This window comes from Mixophyes fleayi, chromosome 4 (genome assembly GCF_038048845.1).
Source record: "Mixophyes fleayi isolate aMixFle1 chromosome 4, aMixFle1.hap1, whole genome shotgun sequence".
Classification (NCBI taxonomy): Eukaryota; Metazoa; Chordata; class Amphibia; order Anura; family Limnodynastidae; genus Mixophyes; species Mixophyes fleayi.
The window spans coordinates 99,667,753-99,689,141 of record NC_134405.1 but is presented as its reverse complement, the minus strand read 5'-3'; the positions used below and the strand labels follow the sequence as shown (position 1 = coordinate 99,689,141).

At 42.6% G+C, this 21,389-nt stretch overlaps 1 protein-coding gene across 1 annotated transcript in view; it reads left to right on the top strand.

Annotated features, from left to right (window-relative positions):
* The window catches only part of MAP1A (microtubule associated protein 1A), a 138,824-nt gene that overhangs the window by 36,668 nt on the left and 80,767 nt on the right, over positions 1–21,389 (top strand). Inside the window, exon 2 of the mRNA XM_075207873.1 lies at positions 13,618–13,719. Within this exon, the coding sequence (XP_075063974.1) occupies positions 13,618–13,719 (102 nt within the window). The remainder of the gene's footprint in view (positions 1–13,617; positions 13,720–21,389) is intronic.

Below are 21,389 nucleotides of genomic sequence, written 5' to 3'. Positions count from 1 at the left end.
CACTGCGAGCACAGCACGGAAGAGGGGACCAGGGAGGGAGTCAGATCGCCAGGTGACGTGACCGCAAGGTAAGTATTTTCTTTTTCTTTTTTTTTCAGGATTTTTTTTCAGCGCTGCCTTGGATGGGCCCTCTTGCCCACAGGGCCTCTGGGCACATGCCCATTGTGCCCAATAGAAGAGATGGCCCTGAACAGATGCAGTAGGTCCTTCTACATCAGTTTCTTCCAGGCATGCCTTAGCCAGAAAAGCAATACCACAAAAAATACTTAATAGTTTGGTTCATGATTCCAACAAGGCTAAGATCTCAACATTCCCATCTGAACAAATATTTGATGACAAACTGAACATATCTTCAGAGACAAAAAAATATTTTTGCCATATTACCTATTTGACATATGAAAGGTCAAGGAGAAATTCTACTTCCTACCTATTCTCTATTGGACTTCTTCAGTAGTTGCTTTTATAAATACATTTATGAAGGTATTCCTCAATACTCTGTTGTAGTACTGTTTATTATTACTAATATTTATGGTAGTATGTGTAGCCAATGTGGCCAAGTTAAGAAGTTTTGTCTATTATTAATTAATACTTTTTTCATTGTACACCTCTTCTCTTGGGTTACTAATTCGCTCATTCGGCTTCCAGTAACACCTCTATGCTGATGACACCAAAATCTATATCTCTTCCCCTAACCTCTCCCCTTCTGTATTATCTCATGTAACCAACTGTCTTCCAGCTATCTCCACATTGATGTCCCAACGCTACCTACAGCTCAAACATATCCAAAACAGAGCTTATTATCTTTCCTCCTGCCAGAACCACCACCACCCTCAAATCTCCCTCACTGTTACATAACACCACAATTTCCTCAGTCTCCCAAGCCCGCTGCATTTCTGTCACACTTGACTTCACCCTCTGTTTTATTCCTCTCATCCACACTCTATCCCAGTCCTATTGATTCCACTTTAAAACATTGCCAGAATACACCCTTTTCTTACTCAACATGCTACCTAAACTCTTATCCGTTCTCTCATCATTTTCTGTTTTGACTACTGCAACCTCCTGCTATTTGGCACTCCCACACTGCTGCAAGACTGACCTTCCTCTCTCACCACTCCACATCTGCTGTACCACTTTGCAAATCCTTACACTGGCTCCCTGTGTTCTCCAAAATCCAATTCAAATTACTTGCCCTTAGCTACAAACCCCTCAACAACACCACCCCTTCATACATCTCCAATCTCATATCAAAATACTGTCCCTCCCGCCCTAGATCTACCTCTGACCTGCACCTTTTAGGCGCGAGTGAGAGGTGATTAACAGACGAGACAAGACTTCTCCCATACTGCTATCCACTTATGGAATTCCCTACCATGTCCAATCAGGGTTACCCACAGCCTTCAAATATTTAGACGTTCTCTAAAAACCCATATCTTTTTTAAAGCTTACCTTATCCCTGATGATACTATTCACACTTATGCACCCTCACAGCTGCCCTAAACTCCACTCTAAGCCACACTCACTACTCTTGTTTCAGCTGTGCCCTCTTTCACTTAAAATGCAAGCTCTCTAATGGGCAGGGTCCTCCATATCCTTTGTTTTCATGTCTACATTTCATTTACCTTGTATGTTCTTCTGCGGAACACTGTGCCGCTTAACAAATCTATGATAATAATAATAATAATAATTTCCCTGGTAAAACTCATCCTGAACTGCACTTCAGATGATTTCCTACTGTCTTCAATGCATACGACTCCAAACAAGAAAGGGAGGAGGGGGTGCTATTCCCTTTGTTAGCCATCCTCAATTTGAACTAGAGAACATAATAGTGGACAGGTTTGGCAGTTCATATTTTGGCAGGTACCTTGATAAATGTTTATGATAAATGTTTATGCTCCACATCAAAATCAGTCTCCATTTTTCTCAACCCTAAATCAAACAAATTTTGGCTGGTGATTTTAACACCATATTGAAGGTAGTATAGTGTTGTAGGTATCACTGTCATCCTTTAATTTCTTCTTTGCTACCAGCGAACATACAGTACTTCTAAAGCCTTAAACTACATTCTCAATAACAATGTATTATATGATTTGTGGAGAGTAAGAAACCCCTCAGCTAAAGATTATACCTACTACTCTTTCATACATGGTATCTACACTAGAAGTGATGTGGTTTTTGTGGGACTCAAATCTCAGATGGTTAAATAAAAACTATTATTATAAAAAAGGTGACAAAGCTGATAAAATACGAGTCAAAAAAATATGAACTAAAATGTCCCACAGAAATATTCTATTAAAGATAAAAGAGCCCTCATATGATCCAGCCTAAATAAAAAAAGATTTTTATCAAAAGCTATACAATTTGCCTGATAACTCAAAACTAATTGGTCAAAAGTTTTAAGTGGAGTACCTCAAGGTTCCGTGCCGGGGCCACTCCTTTTTAAAATATTTATTATTGACCTTGGTGATGGTTTAGAGAGTAAAGTTTCTATTTTTGCAGATGACACTAAACTCTGTAAGGTAATAAAATCAGAGCAAGATGTAGCTTCTCTATAGAGGGACTTAAATAAACTGGAGGATTGGGCGGCCAAATGGAATATGAGGTTTAACATAGATAAATGTAAGGGTATGCATTTAGTGATCAAAAACAAGAACGCAATCTATAAATTTAAGGGAATTAATTTAGGAGAATCTATAATGGAAAATGATTTGGGAGTGCTCATAGACAGTAGACTTAGCAATAGTGCTCAATGTCAAACAGCAGCTGCAAGGGCAAACAAAGTATTGGCATGTATAAAAAGCAGGGGGGGGGGGGATTCCATCACATTTCTAGTTTTGCTCACACAATCAACTTGGTGTTACAGAACTTTTAAAAAATGACAATGATATGCAGGAGATGCTGTTTGTGTCCCGAAAAAGTTAGGGTCATTTTCGGGACTCTGCAACAGCATGTAGGAAAATGCAGCAGCTGCAAGAAGACTAGCATTTGAGGGGAATGTACTTTAGTCCAGCGAATTAGTCACCTGTGAAGAGAGTGCAGACCCGGTTAGCTTGAGTCAAGTGATTGCCTAAATTATACTTTTTGAGAAGCAGCTAGAGAATTTTTAGGGATGGAATAAAACTAAGTAAATCTTCTAACTATATTGTAATTGTAGATTAAGTAATTAATTTGCTTCTGCAGGATCCAAGAGCTATCAACATCTTGTAATGATGTCTACTCCTTCAGTTTCTCTGGCAACTTGCTTCTCGGAAAAAACTTAGCTTTTCCAAGACACCCAGGGGTGATGCAGATGAGTCAGCACAACATTTTGTTGTTTGCTCTGCTCTAAAAGAATTGCCCAAAAATCGTGACAGCTCTGCCATAAAATGAACTACAAATTCCATGAGAAAGGCCATTATCGGCAATTACATCAAAGTACACAGACTTCTATGATTGTGGATTCCAGCGGGGATGAATTACTATTGTTTAAGGAAGATGTACATAATGATGAGGCTGATTATGATGACAGTGTAGATTGCAGCAGGGGCTGAAATCTAGCTAAGAGAAGGGAGCTACCTGATGCTGGTATGCCTGTTAATATCTTGGGTAGAATGTCATGTTGGCAATTTTATGTTTTTATACAGTAAACTTTCACCTTTTTTAGAGATTTTTTTTTCTTTAAAAAGGTACAAGATTTTTATTTACATTTTTGTTTCCCTGACTTGAAAACAGTATGCACTTGAACATAGACTTTAGTACATGTGGTAGGAGGATTAGTATCATCATGACAGACTGGAGAGGAACAAAAACAATGCCACCCCTCCTGTTTCTGTATGAGCTATGGTACAATAAAATGTAACTGCAGATTTAGACCAAGCCAGGCAGGCCTATAATTTCTATTTCAGCTATTACAATTAGCAATGGAGCAATGGAGCTCTTCTCTTTGGGTGTTATCATATAACACAGAAGAATTTGCCTGCAAATTCTACAGACAAGCTTATCTTCCTCTTCATCAATGACTCTTAGCAATTGAGCACTTGTCTTTGGGTGACTGCTATATTAGGATTTCAGCACTCAGAAATTAAGATCTTTTATAAGGGTGTATATGAGACCCCAAACACTTGTAGTGCAAATTCAGAAAAATTACCACCCTCCTATATCTACTCTATCACTTTGCCTGCTCTATACTGTGACCTAACCCTTTTCTGTCCCTCTCTCAAATGGCGCTAGATCGCCGTGGAGGCGGGTATTTATTGATTCAAAAACTCGCGACATCTGACGACGTCACAATGACATTTTGGAATCTGAATAGGCGCGAGTACTCGGAAACCCAAAGTTCGGGTGGGTTCGGTTTAAGGAAACTGAGCCCGCCCATCTCTAATGTAAACTAATGTAAACAAAAACCTAATGTATTACATTAAAGGCAGCACTAATGCGTTCTTATTGTCTTATATTATACAATACATGAATCATATTAAACAGTATTTTTGAAGGTGATAGAGGTAAAGTACAAATTAATTAAGGAGGGGGGTAGATCAAATTTTGTAGTATAGTAGTTTGAGGTAAAGGTAAAGGTAAAATTGTGTTAACAAAATACACTGTTCATCCGGTTTTGTATATGAACTACAGAATGATGTTGTACTTGCTCAATATAGTCTTGAGTTATTCTTTTTTCTTTTTTGTTAATTACTTACACCATTTCCACTGACCACTTTTATATAGTACATCTGATTATAAAAAAATAAAACGAGTTTGACTCATGCTGTGTGCCCATCCTAAATTAACTATATTAGAGCTATTTAATTCTTAGCCGCTGACCTAATTTCACCATAGCCTACTTTTCTGTTCTCAAATTTCTTTTTGTTGTGTGAGAAAACAGAACTACATTTTGTCCATAAAAACATAAATTGTGAATTTATCTCGTATAGACATAGCAAATACATCAAATAAATCAAAACAGCATATTTTCTTTAATCTGTTTAAAACTGCAGTCTGAAATGGCATATACTTATGGGTGGAGACTCCTGGAGACCTGATTTTAACAAACTTGCATCCATCCACAATCTATTCACTTCAAAATCTCTGCCTTGCTATCAGAGAGACTTGGCTTACCTCCAGTGACACTACATCCCATGCAGCTCTCTTCTACAAGGGACTCTGTCTTAGTCACACTCGCAAATCTGGGAACAGAAAAGGTGGTAGGGTAGGCATTCTAATCTCTCCATACTACACTCCGAGTCATACTCCCCAAACCCTCCCTCACTCTTCTTTTGATAACCACACTATCTGTCTATCCTCTTCTCTCCACCTTTTTGTTGTTGTCATTTATCACTGTTTGGCTTACCTATTTCCTATCCTTTGAACTGCTAATCAAATACTAGGTGATTTCAACATACCCATTGAACACCCCACTATCTCTGCTGCCACAGATCACAATTCTCTTACTTCCTCCTTTGGAATCCCCCAGTTGACTTCATCTCCAACCCACCGTGATGGATGCTGTCTTGATCTTGTTTTTTCACCCCTCCTGCTCTATCTGTATTTTCTCTAACTTGCTTCCCTGCTCTCTAACCTCAACCTCCTGTCCTTCAGCCTCACTTTACCTCATGCTCTCCCCCTGCACCCAAATCCACACGCACACTGCAACATCTAAAACCTCTATCCATGTCTCATTTTCACTAAAACAACTATTGTATCCTATGACTACCCTGTCCTGCCCTGATTAGGCTGCCTCTTTCTACAACAAAACACTCAATTCAACACTAGACAGTGCAGCTCCAATCACCACATATAATCTCAAATGATACAAACCTTAACTATGGCACACCAAACATACTGCAAAAATGCTCCTTGAGAAAGTCTCTCTCCTATGTGGACTTCTTCTGCTATAAATGTATCCTTTCATCTTACAACACTGCCCATACTTTACTTCTCTAATATCTACTAGTCTTCTAGTCTCTTTGCTACATTCAACTCACTTCTCTGTGATTTGCACCATCACACCCTTCACTCACAGCCGATATTGCCACCTGCTTCAAAGGCAAAATCAACACCATTTGACAAGATATTTACTCATACAAAAAACTGCATGCCCCACCCTCTTTATCCTACACTCCTTAATACACCTTAAGTTCATTCTCTGCATTAACCAAAGACGGTCTTTGAACTTATCTCATCATCTCCAGTTACAACCTACCCTCTCGACCCTATTCCCTCTCAACTTCTCTGCTCTCTCTCTCCAACTGCATGCCCACCTCTAGCTCACCTCTTCAAACTGTTTCACTCCAGTGGCACATTCCCATTCTCATTTAATCATGTGCTTATATCACCAATCCTAAAAAGTATCTCTTGCCTCTATCTCCAACTACCTCCCTGTTTCTCTCCCCTTTCACTCCTAACTATTTGAGTGACTAGTGTACAGTCGCCTATCTCACTTTCTTTCCACTCATCCCATTCACTGTCTGCAATCAGGCTTATGCCATTAACAACTCACTGAGACTACACTCAAAAAAGTGATCAGTGGTCTACAGCAAAGTATAAAGGTCACTTCTCCCTACTCATTCTCTAGACCTCTTGTCACTGGCACAAGGAGTCTTTACCCAGGGATCACCAGGTGATAGGCTTACCAGAGCAGTATAGGTGGTGATATGGTACTCTGGTAGCAGGGTGATCACGGAACAGGAAATAGCAGATGATGAGATGCTCGGAAAGTCTATGACTAGCAGCACTGGCAATATGGAGGTAATAATACACGAGGAACTGTATGGACAAAGGACACGTGAAGGTAGTCAGTGGTCTGCGGTAGCAAGTTGTACCACTGCTATAGTGAGGAGGAATGTCCAACAGAAACGAGGAGGTGATGAGGATCAGCGGTCTGCGGATAGCAAGTTGTACCACTGTCTGAGTGAAGGAACGAAATCCAAGTGGAGGTATCCGGGAAGTCAGTGGTCTGCGTTAGCAAGTTGTACCACTGCTATGTGAGAGGATACTGGAACAGGTGATACTGGAAACAGGGATCAGTGGTCTGCCTCTAGCAAGTTGTACCACTGAATATATATGTGAGGAGGTGCACGGGGAGAGACTGCAACACAAGATATACACGGGCACCTTAAACTCGATCCACAGTAATATGCACAATATATATATATATGACTGAACAGCACTGCAATAATAGAAAGTCTCTTGAAGTAATCCAGCATGAGATAACACAGTCAATGATGGCAATAGACTCAGCGGATAGCAAACTCCAGAGGAGAACCAACACAGTCCAGCAAGATATGCAATACACCAGCACAGTCAATGAGAAGTATGCATACCGTGGTTCAGAAGCAGGCAGTCAGACAGGAGTGCAGAGATACCTGAACGGCAGGATACAAAGTCCCTGGATGGGTGAAGCGGTGGTCTAGTAGGTGCAGCGCACAGGTAGGTAGACCAGCAGGGAAACAAATATACAGGAATCAGTAGAGCGTGGAACTGGACTCCTGGAGGACCCTGGAGAATGGCGATGGTCTAGCAAAGAGGTAAGTAGAGAGACACGAATCCAATGCTGACAGGCGGGTAGAGACCAGCGGGAACACAGGAAAGCGTGGAGAGCGGATCAGCAGTAGATGGATGAGTAGCGCTGAGGAGTAGCAGCAGCAGGTCTCTGCGGACACACGGAGGTAGCCAATAGCAACGAACAGGTGCAGTAACGATGGGACACGGGAGAGAAGAGTTGAACTGGAACTGTTGATCACGGAGAGTAGCGGATAGCAATAGTGGCAGCAGTCTCGAGGAAACACGGGAGAGTTGACATGAACTGAAGACTGAAGCGCACAGAGGCAGCGGATAGGAATCAGCCAAACAGTCCCGATGAAACACAGACGAGTTGCAGGTTGAAGACTGTAGTGCACGGAGGCAGCGGATAGGAATCAGCTAACAGTCACGATGATGAGACACAGACGAGTTGCAGGTTGAAGACTGTAGTGCACGGAGGCAGCGGATAGGAATCAGCTAACAGTCACGATGATGAAACACAGACGAGTTGCAGGTTGAAGACTGTAGTGCACGGAGGCAGCGGATAGGAATCAGCTAACAGTCACGATGATGAACAGGTGAGTGGATGTGGATGGAAGACTGTAGTGCACGGAGGCAGCGGATAGGAATCAGCTAACAGTCCCAATAATACATAGTAGAGTTGAAGTGGTTAGAAGACTGTAGTGCACGGAGGCAGCGGATAGGAATCAGCTCACAGTCACGATGATACACAGAAGGGTAGATGTGGTATGGGAACCACAGTAGTAGAAGTGGTTTGGAAACCACAGAGGTAGAAGTGGTTTGGAAACCACAGGAATCAGCAGGGCTGAATAAACGAGGAAACACAGGAACACATTCAGAGACTCATGGGGAATGAGACTCCAAGATCAGGCAACGTGGTGTTGACCACAGGTGCTTAATATAGGGAGTGTTGCCTGATCTGCCAATTAAGTTAAAGGAACATACACTGAAGGTATAGAAAGGGCTGCGCATGCGCAGTCCCTCAGGATGGAGGACGGCCACGGTTCCTAAATGTCCGGGAAGAAGCACTCACAGTCCGGTGAGTGACACCTCTGCTGCTTTCAGTGCTGTTGATCACCCTCTTCTCTTGAACACCTTTCACTCCATTGGACTTTGTGACACTTCCTACCTTTAGTGTCTCTACCTCTGGCATATCTTACCCCCCCCCCCCCCCCACTATGTCTGGCTGTTGTGGTCCCTTGGGGTTCTGTTCTTAGCCCCCTGCTTTTCTCTCTTTATACCTCTACTCTTGGAGAACTAAATCACTGTCTCAGCTTTCAGAACCACCTCTACACTAACCAGTCTCACTTAACCAACTCTCTGCTTTCTACACATGGATGTCCCAATACTACCTACAGCTCAAAATGTCTAAAACAGAGCTTATCATCTTCCTTCCTGACAGAGTCAACACCTCCCTCAAATCTCTGTGACAGTCAATACCATCACAATTTCCTCAGCCCCAAACCTTCTGCCTTGTTACACTTGACTATACCCTCTGCTTTATTCCTCACATCCAATCGCCTCCACCGTAAAAGAATTGCTAAATGCTGCCAAAACTGTTATCCAGTCCTGCCTTGACTATTGAAACCTTCACCTATCCTCCACTTTATCTATCGCCACCTTATCTTAAATGATGCAGCAAGATTGATATTCCTCATTCGACGGTAAACATCTGCTGCACCGCTTTGCAAGTCCTTACACTGGCTTCCCATGTGCGTATACCATCTCTTTATTAGAGTTTACCCTACTGTAGCTTATTAATCTTCCTAATGATGGAGGATTACATAATATTAATTTACAAGGAAAGTAGAAACTGGAAACAAAAATCTAAAAAGTTTATTTAACCATTTGGTGAGAACAAGAAATTGCACAATTTATGTGGTTAGTGTTGTTCTGGCGATTTCATAATAACTCGTTGATACGTCAGCAATATATAAAAAGATCATAATAATTTGCCAAATTCTACAGTTGAAATTTTGCACATTTCACAAGTAGAATTTGGACTTTAGTGCTTCCAGTTCAACACCACACAGCAAATTGAAGGATCCACTCTCATTCCAGCTCTATTCATAGACTAGAAAATCTGCAAAATGCAAGTTTCCAAAAACAATACAGAATGGTGAATATAAGGCAGAACTCGAAGATTGTATCTCTGGAACTTTGCATCTCTGTGAAATAACCTGATCTGCAGCAACTCAATTTGCACAAAATGTAAATGCTATTTCGCTCATCTCTACTTGGGTGGTTTTATATTCATAGTGTGATCTCCTCTGAGCACACGGTTAGGTCCATTTAACACAAGACATTTAAATATAAAAAGGATGTCATCTAGTTATTAAAGTATAACCTCACTTGCCTGTGCGCAGTACTTTGGAAGTTAAAAGTGCTTCAATGTGTTAGTGGAAGCTGGTGCTCCAGGATATGACTACTCCCGGCTTTGTTATGTGCAGTTCCGATAATTTAACAAATTGATGAACGCTGCCTACAAATGGATTGGCTATTTGCCTATCTTGTCATTAAATGGCCATTACCTTAAGGATTTCCTCTACTCCTGTGCAGCTTACATTGCAACCACATGAAGAGCAAACAGTGTTCCCATAAGAACATTTACAAATCTGACAGAAAAAATACCCTGTTTGTATTAGGTACAAGCTCTGCAGCTATGGAAACACAAGCAAGTAAACAACTGAAAATGTGATTGGACTCAGCTTTACTTAATTAACAGTCAGGAAAAACCTCCATATTGGTTTTGCAAGACTGAGCAGTGCCAGTCACAGAGGAAATATAAAACTATCTGCACTTAGTTGTCACCCATTGGGCAAATTATTTCTCTATACTGCTTACAATGTGCGCCATTTGGGTTGCATACAGATCACTAATGTGCACAAGTAGAAGTAAAGTAATATTGCAGCAAAAGAAATTCACTACATTCAATAGATTGTACTTTTGTTGCTAACTGGCCAAGGGGGAAGCATTGGTACAGCATCACATATATCAACTGCAATTAATAGAATTGCAAAGTTAGCAACACATAGTCAGCCTCTGTAGTCTCTTGCAATATAATCATAGTCATGTGACTTGACTATTTCCTCTGCTGAAACCTTATTATAATCAACTGTAGGACTGCTGATTTGAGCCATTGACACCAAATAATTGGCACCATTGTGATAGATACATACTGTAGGTGTTAGATACAGTGAAAGAAAACTGATGATAATTGCAGCAAAGAAGGAAACAACGTCCTTTTGTTATTGCCAAAAGTTCTCTGTAAAAGTTTCAGGATTTCACTCTTTCGCCCTATACCTATCCACCCTTGCCAGCATGATAAGTAAATTCTGCCCCTTTAACTAAACTTAAACATCTCAAACATTATGGGCCTGAGTCATTAAGGCAGCATACTGAGCGCATCGTGCTGTTGTTCTCAACGGCACGGAAATCAGCTCTGCATACTCCCGGAGTCAGCAATGAACGGATCTCAAGATACGTGTGGTGTTGATGACTATGGGTGTAGGTTTACTCTGCTGTACTAGACCAGACACTGCAGAATACGTACAATAAGTATGTGGAATATGAAATCTCAAAAGAATGCACAGGAAAAAAAAAAAAATCAATTGATGTTACCTTTAATAATATAGTCATTTATGATTAGAAATGGAAATTGTCTAAAAAAAATTTTTTATAGAATTTTTTTTTCCCCATTGAAAAACATTAGGGTTGGGCTGTCCTTTATGTCTACTGTACATTAAATACATTTTTACAGTTGCTCCTGATTGCAGACACATGTTATAGCATGCATACAATACTGACGCAGTACTTAGATTAGCCCCTCAGCTGGTGCAAGAGATAGGGCAGAAAAACAAGAAACTTTCACACACGCAGAGCTCCATTCCGACGTGACTGCATTCGCTTGAGTTTGGCACGCCCACATTGTGTATCGAGTACGGCACACGCACCTTTCCCACCCCGTTCATTCCCCAAAATCGTAGACTGTCGTAACTGTCATTTGCGTTGGCATACGCAGCGGACTTTCTTTCGTTGATGCCCGAGTGTCCTCGTTTTGGACATGCGCAGAAGGGAATTGCGTACGATACGCTAAGAAAACAGAGATACGTTCCTTAATGACTCAGGCTCTATGTGTTTAAGTAAGAAATGAAATCTCTTTTATTGAATACATTTTATTTCTAAAGCGGTACTAAAAATATATAGTAAAGCTAGTTATTGATTTTGTTATATGTGCAAAAGAGAATGAATGGATAACCCCTATCTTATATCTAACCTTTCATTAGATACACATTCTAGCAAAGTATATTAAACATTTACCTCTCCTGCAGGGTTTTATGATTGGAGTGTCCCCACCACTGCTTCATATAAAGCACATTTCAGGTTTGAACTGACTAATCAAGGCAATCTCCACATGTCTCCTAAATCAGGAGTGCACTAGTGACAGCCAGGGCCGGTGCTAGGGTTCTCAGTGCCCTAGGCAAAATTTCAAAATACCGACCCCCCACCCACCCCAAGACACGCCAAATACCCACTTCCCAGACCCTCACACACTTCACTTTTGGTAAAAAAAAAAAAAAGATAAGCCTCCAACAGCGGTCTGGCTGCCGTGATGTTTCATAGAGAACGTTGTCCAGACTCCACTGCTGTCCAGGGGCAAATCACAGGATTTCTAGAGGGGAAGTATCCAAGTATTAGATATGGGAACAAAAACTTGTGAGAATGACCCATCACACTGCTCCCCCTGCAGCACACTGCCCCCCCCCCACTACTTGACCATGTCCCCCCCTACAGCATACTGCCCCCCCCCCCCGCTGCTTGACCATGTCCTCTCTTCCCCCCCTGCAGCACCATGTCCTCTGTGCCCCCCCCCTGCAGCACCATGTCCTCTGTCCCCCCCTGCAGCACTATGTCCTCTGTCCCCCCCCTGCAGCACCATGTCCTCTGTCCCCCCCTGCAGCACCATGTCCTCTGTCATCGTCCCCCTGCAGCACCATGTCCTCTGTCATCCCCCTCTGCAGCACCATGTCCTCTGCCCCCCCCCCTGCAGCACCATGTCCTCTGCCCCCCCCTGCAGCACCATGTCCTCTGTCCCCCCCTGCAGCACCATGTCCGCTGTCCCCCCCCTGCAACACCATGTCCTCTGTCCCATCCCCCCCTGCAGCACCATGTCCTCTGCCCACCCTCCTGCAGCACCATGTCCTCTGCCCACCCCCCTGCAGCACCATGCCCTCTGTCCTGTCCCCCCCTGCAGCACCATGTCCTCTGCCCCCCCCTGCAGCACCATGTCCTCTGTCCCCCTCCCCCTGCAGCACCATGTCCTGCTTGAACATGCCCCCTGCAGCGCAGCGCAACACATCCATCTCTCTCTTCTCTCTCTGTCTCTGTCTGTCTCTACTTACCATGGAGTTTTCTCCATGCTCTGCTCCTCTCTGGCGGCCGCCTCAGTGACTGTCGGGGCGTGATGATGACGTCACTCCCGACAGTCACTGAGGGAAGATGTGATCACCCCACCCCCGCCATGGATCAAATCGTGCACATCTATAAAGCTGTGCGGCGGCCAGTGAGTTTAACTTCCATGGCCGCCGGACAGCTTTATAGATGTGCACGATTTCAGAGGCGCCCTCCAGAGCTCAGCGCCCTAGGCAGCTGCCTAACCTTGCCTAATGGGAGCGCCGGGCCTGGTGACAGCAGGAATAGAGGTATCACTTACAAGTGAATGACAATCACCCCTGATTTCCAGGGGTACACAAAGGGTTTTAGGATGGATTTTATCATTTTAATTTACTAGGGGGGGGGTGTCCTGTTGAGAACAGTTTCTTAAAGCATGACCTGTTGATGTTTCATTGAGTAGAACATTGAGTACTCGGGTAATTTGTTTGCAGCAAGGGCTAAAAAAACTTTTGTTCTATAGAGGTGGTGTCCACTTGTGTCATTTGGTTGACAACATATATATTTTAATAGCATGCTATTACATTGTATGTTTTATGGTTGCTATAATGATCCCTATGGAAACAGAGTCCCACATAAATATGTATATTAATATACATGTATATGCAGTTACACTTTGTATTAAATAACATATTGCCATCTCCTTTACAGGAATTCGTTCATGGAATATCAATCTTGAGTCCTGTGACCTGGATGAGCAGCTGAAGCTCTTTGTGACAAGACATCTTGCCCATTTTTCGCCAGACGTCAAAGGTCTGCAAATACTATTGTTTTCTTACACAAATTAAGAATTATGCACACTTTTTTACTTAAACATAGATTCTAGCTGTCATTTTGTAGAATGTACTAAATAAATATCTAGAATCTGATTGGTTGCTGTTGGCAACATCTCCACTTTTTCAAACCCGCAGTTTAGTAAATATACCCCATGGAGTTGTTCATTTTTCCTTAGAGTTCCTTTTCAAGTTGCTATTAATGATTTATAGTTTGCCAAGTGTTATGAGATCACCATGGCAACCACAGTTAGACAACATATGATGTAGTGAGCAGAGAGGATTTGGAGCGTTTAGAGCATAAAAGTCCACCTCCAAACTTCCTACCACATCAGGTACCAGAATCTTGGTGACTGACTCCCTCAGTCTGAGATCAGGTTACTCTCCTGGGAATAAACAGAAACCTCTCTAGGAGAGATACACTTTTTGTGCAGTGGTAGCAATATAATTGTGCCCCAGAGATAGATTTTGCAAATGTAACATTGAGTTATAGTAGACCCTCCTGGACAAATGTTCAGCTTTAGCTCCATGCTAAAAAAAAGTACAAAACCTGCTGCTTAAAAAACTGTCTATGTGGGATTGAATTTTTATTATGTGTGATTGATAAGATGGGTTGTTTATTGTAACAGTCAGACAGATGAAGCTACTCTCTTGTTCCTTAACTATGAACCTTTGTTTGTTAGTGTACAGCACACATATAAGCACATTCCACTTTACAGAAGCATGAAAAAGTGCTGTGTAGTATTATTATTTAATATTCTAACCACTTCATCAGCAATAAGCACATTCCACTATCTGTAGCATAGTGTGGAAATATGCTGAGCTATTATGAGCATTTCAAATTCTAACCACTTTTGCTACAACAATCACTATTGACATGATAGCCAGCAGCCAGTGAATTTACTAACAACCAGTTAAAGTGAAACCAAATTTGTCAATAAAAACTTGACGTCATCCTGACATACTATACTACCGAATGAATTCCACACCAATGGTTCAAAGAATGGGATTGCTTGTTAAACTGTTACTTAAAATGCCTTCTCTCATGCCTCTTTTCACTAGATGACACTTCTACTTTGAATTATGGATTAATTTTATACAGTAGAATAACATTGCAATAAAAAATTATAACTTTTTAAAAATGACTAATATTTTTTTTTAGCACCATAGATTTTACTCTTAGGTAGCGTGACAAACGGAGTGGTTTTCCACAGACATCTAAGAGAGGAATTAAGTATTCAACTGACAGCCTGGAGGGCAAGGCTGCAGACATTACATATTTGTACAGCAGTGCACCTAGTTCAAGAGATACACAGGTGGATGACATATGTGTGACAAAATAAATGTGTAGTGTGGGACTTAACATATTTTAAAGTGGTTTAGAGGCATATTTTTCCGCAGTGTGTCTGCAGTCAGAGTATTCAAGCAGAGCACCTGCAGAGAACTCTATTGTAAGGGCCAGGTGAGAGTGTCACCTGTCCATCAAGCTAGAGCTGAAGGAGGAGGCTAAAGCATTTAAGCCTGAGTTGTTTATTATTCAGTGTGACCGATGTCGAGCAAGTTGGTCGGTGTTCAGGGAGTTGGTCTCCGTTAGTTTAACATTAAGGTCACAAGAAAGTGTGTAGAACTTTGTGTAAGTTTTGCTTAAAGCATTGAAGAAAAGAGGCTAATCTGATAAGACATGGGAGATCATTCCAAAGGTGAGAAGCAGCCTTGGGTGAATTCCTGGATGTGGGAGTGGGAATAGGTTATCAGTGTGGAAGTGAGGTGGCGGTCTGTCACTCACCGGACTGTGAGTGCCATTTCCCGTGTGTTTAGGAACCGTGGCCGTCCGCCATCCTGAGGGTCTGCGCATGTGCAGCCCTTATCAAACCTTTAGTACCTGTTGCTTTTAATTGATTGGATGATCAGGCAACCCTCCCTATTTAAACCACCTGTGATCATTACCTGGTTGCCTGATCTTGGAGTCTCATTCCTCATGAGCCTCTGAAGGTGTTCCTGTGTTTCCTCGTGTATTCAGCTCCTGCTGATTCCTGTTTACTGCTATTGTGGTTTCCAGACCACTTCAACTCCCCTGTGTTCATCGTGCCTGCACTCAGCTGATTCCTATCTGCTACTATAACCGGACTCCAGTTCGTTTCAACTCCCCTGTGTTCATCGTGCCTGCCCTCAGCTGATTCCTATCTGCTACTACTACCGGACTCCAGTTCGTCTCAACTCTCCTGTGTTCAGCGTGTCTGCTCTCCGCCGCCTCCGTTACTACTACAGTGTTCCAGATCGTCTCAACTCTCCTGTGTTTATCGTGTCAGCTCTCCGCTGCCTCCGTTACTACTACAGGGTTCCAGACCGCCTCTACTCTCCCGTGTTCAGCGTGCCTTCTCTCCGCTGCCTCCACCACTACTACTGGATACCAGACAGCCTCAACTCTCCCGTGTTCATCATGTTTCCAGTTTCACTTACTACTGCTTCCTGAGTATTGCTTCGTTGATTCTGGATTACCTGCCATGCGCTGCACCAACCTGATTACCGCTTCCACCCTCCAGTGGTCTCTCCTCCTGCCGGCCTCCAGCCGTTCAGGTATCCCTGCACGCCTCTCTGACAGCCTGCTCTCCTGAACCGCGGTATGCATACTTTCCATTGACTTTGCTTTTGTATTGCATATCCATCTGGACTGAGTTGTGTTCTTCTCCGGAGCCTCCTATCCACTGAAGCTATTATTACCATTGACTTTGTTTCCTATTGCCTGGATAGCTATTGTGACTTTGTATTCTTCAAGCAGCGCTTGTCAGTTATTGTTGTATTGTGGATATCATCGTGGGATCAAGTACTGTGTGCCCGTGTATACTCTGCTTTACATTCATCTCCTCGTGTCCCTCCTCACATATATATAGCAGTGGTACAACTTGCTGACGCAGACCACTGACTCCTGTTCCCTGTGACACCAATTTCTAGTATCCTCTCACATAAGCAGTGGTACAACTTGCTATACGCAGACCACTGACTTCCCCGTTACCTACTTTCACCTGGACTCCGTTCCTTCACTATAAACAGCGGTACAACTTGCTATACGCAGACCGCTGACTCTCACTACCTCCTCGCTACTCCTGGACATTCCTCCTCACTATAGCATTGGTACAACTTGCTATACGCAGACCACTGACTTTCCTCACGTTTACTTGTCCATCTGGTTCCTCGTGTACATACATCTACTCATTACCAGTTGCTGCTAGTCATAGACTTTCCTTGAGCCTTCTCTCTCCATCTGCTGATTCTCCTGTTCCGTTGTCACCCTGCTACCAGAGAACCATAGTACCAGCTATATTACTCTGGTAAGTCCATCATCTGGTGATATCCTGGGCAAAGACTCCTAGTGCCCGTGACACGGTCATTGGCAGAGCGAAGGAGCCAGGTAGGAGTGTGGGTAGAGATGAGGTTGGAGATTAAGGTGGGGGATATTGGCTGAGCGCTTTGTAGATGAGAATTAGAAGTGACAGAAATATAATCTTGGCAGTGGTATTGAAAATAGACTGAAGAGGTGTTAGACGGGAGTTGGCCACGCCAAGGAGGAGGAGGAAGTTACCGTAATCAAAGTGAGGAACGTGATTTCTGTCCTAGAAATAATAAGTTTAATAAAGAGCTGAGACATCCAAGATGAGATGGCCAAGAGACAGTGGGGAACAGTGGAGCAAAAATAGATTTGGGTGTCATCAGCATACAGATGGTACTGGAGGCCAAAGGAGCAGATGAGGTCACCAAGGGAGGAGGTGTAGAGGGAGAAGATCAGGAGGCCAAAAACAGATCCTTGGGGACCTCATCAGCTAAGGGAAGAGGAAGGAGTTGGAATCAGGGGTGGAAACCCAAAAGGAACGGTTGCAGAGGTAAGTGAAAAACCAGCAGCGAACAGTTTTACAGAAGCTAATATATTAGAGAGTTTGCAAACAGAGGGGTTGGTCAACAGTCTCAAAGGCAGCAGAAAGGACAAGAATGAGATGTAAGAAGTGTCCATTAAATTTAGCAGAGAGAAGGTCGTTAGGGACTTTAGTGAATGCAGTTTCAGTGGAGTAGAGTGAGCAAAATCCGGGTTTTACAAGGGAACTAGAAGGATGGAGAGAGAGGACGTAAGGGAGAGAGGAGCATGATAAGTTTAGAGATAAGGGTAAGATAGTGTATTGAAAGTGTGATCATTTCATTTACCTGTGCAATTTGTGCTGATTGGACCCTCCTGTGTTTCCAAGTAGCAGCTATCAAATTGGGGAACAATGTTTATAGTTTCGTCAATGAAAATTGTTTAAATGGAATAGCAAAAACCCTGGCATCTAGTGTAGCACTGTTCCAGTTCCATAAAGGGAATATTGGAATCCCTGTAGGAGTGTATAATAGATCAAGCCCAAAAATGAGGAAACTAGGGGGTCTGGGGCATCTCCACAATGCCAGCAGTTGGTAAAAAAAAAAAAAAGAGCAAAGATTTTGTGCAGTTGCTGGGGGTGCAATACTGCCGTGATAAAAGTTTGTATCCTGACTGTTGAATTCTACTTGATGTAGAGCTTTATAGGCCACATTAAATACTTTGTTCTATTGATTCGGTTTATATGTCTGCAGAAGCTCATTTGCCTACTTCTTCTTGAAGAGGGAGCTAAAGAAAAGAGGGAGTTAGTGATGTTGGGTTGACAAACAAGTGAAAGCCGTGAGAAAGCACTCTCGTAGCTGGTCCAGTGCCAATACTAAGCGATTTAAGCTTAGTATTGGCACTGGTAGGTAAACTGGAAATGTCTAATAATCAAATTATCAAAAAATATGAGCAATTTAGCAGTCCAGTTTAATAAATGTCAGAGGATACCACTGTAAAATCTTACATCGACAGGCCTGGAGGGAAGGCGTGGTTATTCAGGATATGATGATGTAAAAGGCAGGAGGAGATTGTTTCCTGAATCCCGAATATGAATAGCTGCAGAAGTATATAAGCATATAAGTATATAAGCATGGTTTATAATATCTGTGGAGAGGGGGGGCTGTGATATAACCCTGTAAGCTTAGCTACCAAGTGCTTGGAGATACAGCGCTTTAGCAAGACCCACTGTATGTGCGCATTGTTACGCTTCCAATCTACTACCCCCTGAGTTAGATCTCTGTATGTCTGGGAAAGCCCAGCCTACCACGTGGTTTGGGCAAACAAAATTAGGGAATGTTCCAACTTAGGTAGCTTGTTATTCCAGAAAATTTGAACTAGGCCTCAAGGCAAAAGTCACTCTGGCAGCAATTTGGAAGGTTTATAAATAAATAGAACTGCTGTGCATCTGCATATTGATATTTAGCACATTGCAGTGGTAGAAGCATGAAAGTTACCATACATTGAGCTCGACTTAATTTTTGTCCGAATGGGAGGGAAATTGAGCAAAAACATTTATTTGTCAACAGGCAGCATAATTGTTAAATATTTAATTGTGGGGCTAGCCCATTTAAATGAAAAGAAAGCCACCAGAGGTGGTAGTTTGAAATTAAATAGCCTCAAATACCTTTCATTTTTTCATGAAATTAGGTTACTGGCTATGTAATGAAACAGAAGAGATCATCTGCGTACATTCTAAAAGTTTTAATGAATGGTATTTTTTAAAATGTTATTCTGACACATATATGTGAGTTATTGTAGTGTATGTGAATGTGAGTGGAAGTTTCAATTTAAAGAGTAACTCCAACCAAAACAAAAAATGTATTATAGGTTGGGTTTTATTATATTAAGATAACCTGGAGTATGTTTTACTTACTTGGGGGGTGTCATTCTGACAATCTGCGGGGTCCCCTGAAGTCTTCAACAGTCCAGTGCTGGAAGTTGTTGATGCCCCTCTCCTGTGAACTTCCCATTCATGCAAATCTTAGGTTGAATTCTTCTTTAGCAGTTAATGAATGACACAAACATTGATGCATCTGGAGAATGTGGGTACAAACATATATAACCCTACACCCACACAGTGCACCAATAATACACAAATACAGAATCACTCATTCACACAATGGTTTGCTTCCATTTTGTCACTTAGTTTCCAATTATGTATGGGGTAGAGACAATTATTGATGTTAAATTATGTTATTTCAACTGTATAAGGCAAAGGACTATCAGCGATGTTTCACACAAAGTTACAGGCTCCAAAGAAGAATACATATTGCCCCCTCCCATCTTCGACATTTATGGGGCTTTTTAGAACAAAGGACATAAAATAAATATGTTGAGCTACATTGGTACAATGTAATTCGCTGCTCTATTAACCAATAGAACAAAGCAGCTCAATGGAAATAGGTGAGCAATAAATGGGTAAAAGGGGGTTTGTGTCACTGTGTCTTTTTTTTAATTAAAAGACTTTATTGCAGACCTTATATCAATGTATATTTTTACAGGTGTGTGCTGGCGCTTGTAATCCTACAATTGGCAAGCAGTATGGGGCTTCCAGGGCTTGCTGGGTCCTGTAGTGCACCAGCAAAAAAAAAAATATTACCCCACATCTAATGCACCAGGGGTGAGGGAGAAGCCCTAGTGCATTCAACATGGGCTGGTTGTCTGTAGAGAGCGGCCCACATTATTTTGCAGGTCCGATTCCCCTAGGGAACTTAGCCCTGTGGCTAGGGTCTGCATGCTGTGGGTTTCCCTGTTATAGTGTCCCCAGCCCAGCCTGTCATAGCCTTCTGTTGGTAGAGACTTTTTTTTTTGGGGGGGGGGGGGGGGGGACGCTAATTTTTAGTATATAGTATAGAGCAGGGGTCGGCAACCCCCGGCACGCGTGGCAGACGTGGCACGCTGACCACTTTTGTCTGGCACGCCGACGCTGAAGCTGCTTCAGCAAAGCAGCCGATGATAGCCGAAACGGAGCTTCTGCACATGCGCTATCACCGGCTGCTTTGCTGAAGCAGCTTCATTACCCATACCACAGTGAAGCTGCTTCAGTAATGAAGCAGCTTCAGCAAAGCAGCCAGTGATTGGCGAAACGGAGCTTCTGCACATGAAGCAGCTCCCAGGTTTCTGGAGAAAGATGAGTCTACAAAGGTAAGTAAGGGCAGCAAATTGAGGGGCACATATACATGGCATACTTTGTATTTGTGGGGGGCAACTGTGGCATACTATATATTTATGGGGGCAACTGTGGCATGCTATATATTTATGGGGGCAACTGTGGCATGCTATATATTTATGGGGGCAACTGTGGCATGCTATATATTTATGGGGCAACTGTGGCATACTATGTATTTGTGGGGGCAACTGTGGCATACTATGTATTTGTGGGGGCAAATGTGGCATACTATGTATTTGTGGGGGCAACTGTGGCATGCTATGTATTTGTGGGGGCAACTGTGGCATACTATGTATTTGTGGGGGCCACTGTGGCATGCTATGTATTTGTGGGGGCAACTGTGGCATGCTATGTATTTCTGGGGGCAACTGTGCCATGCTATGTATTTCTGGGGGCAACTGTGGCATGCTATGTGTTTCTGGGGGCAACTGTGGCATACTATGTGTTTCTGGGGGCAACTGTGGCAAAGTATGAATTGTGGGCACAACTATGAGGCATAAGATGAATTGGGGACACAATTATGAGGTATGATGTGAACTGGGGCACTACTGTGCGGCATAACGTTTTTTTGCTGGTCCCTTACTGTTAATAT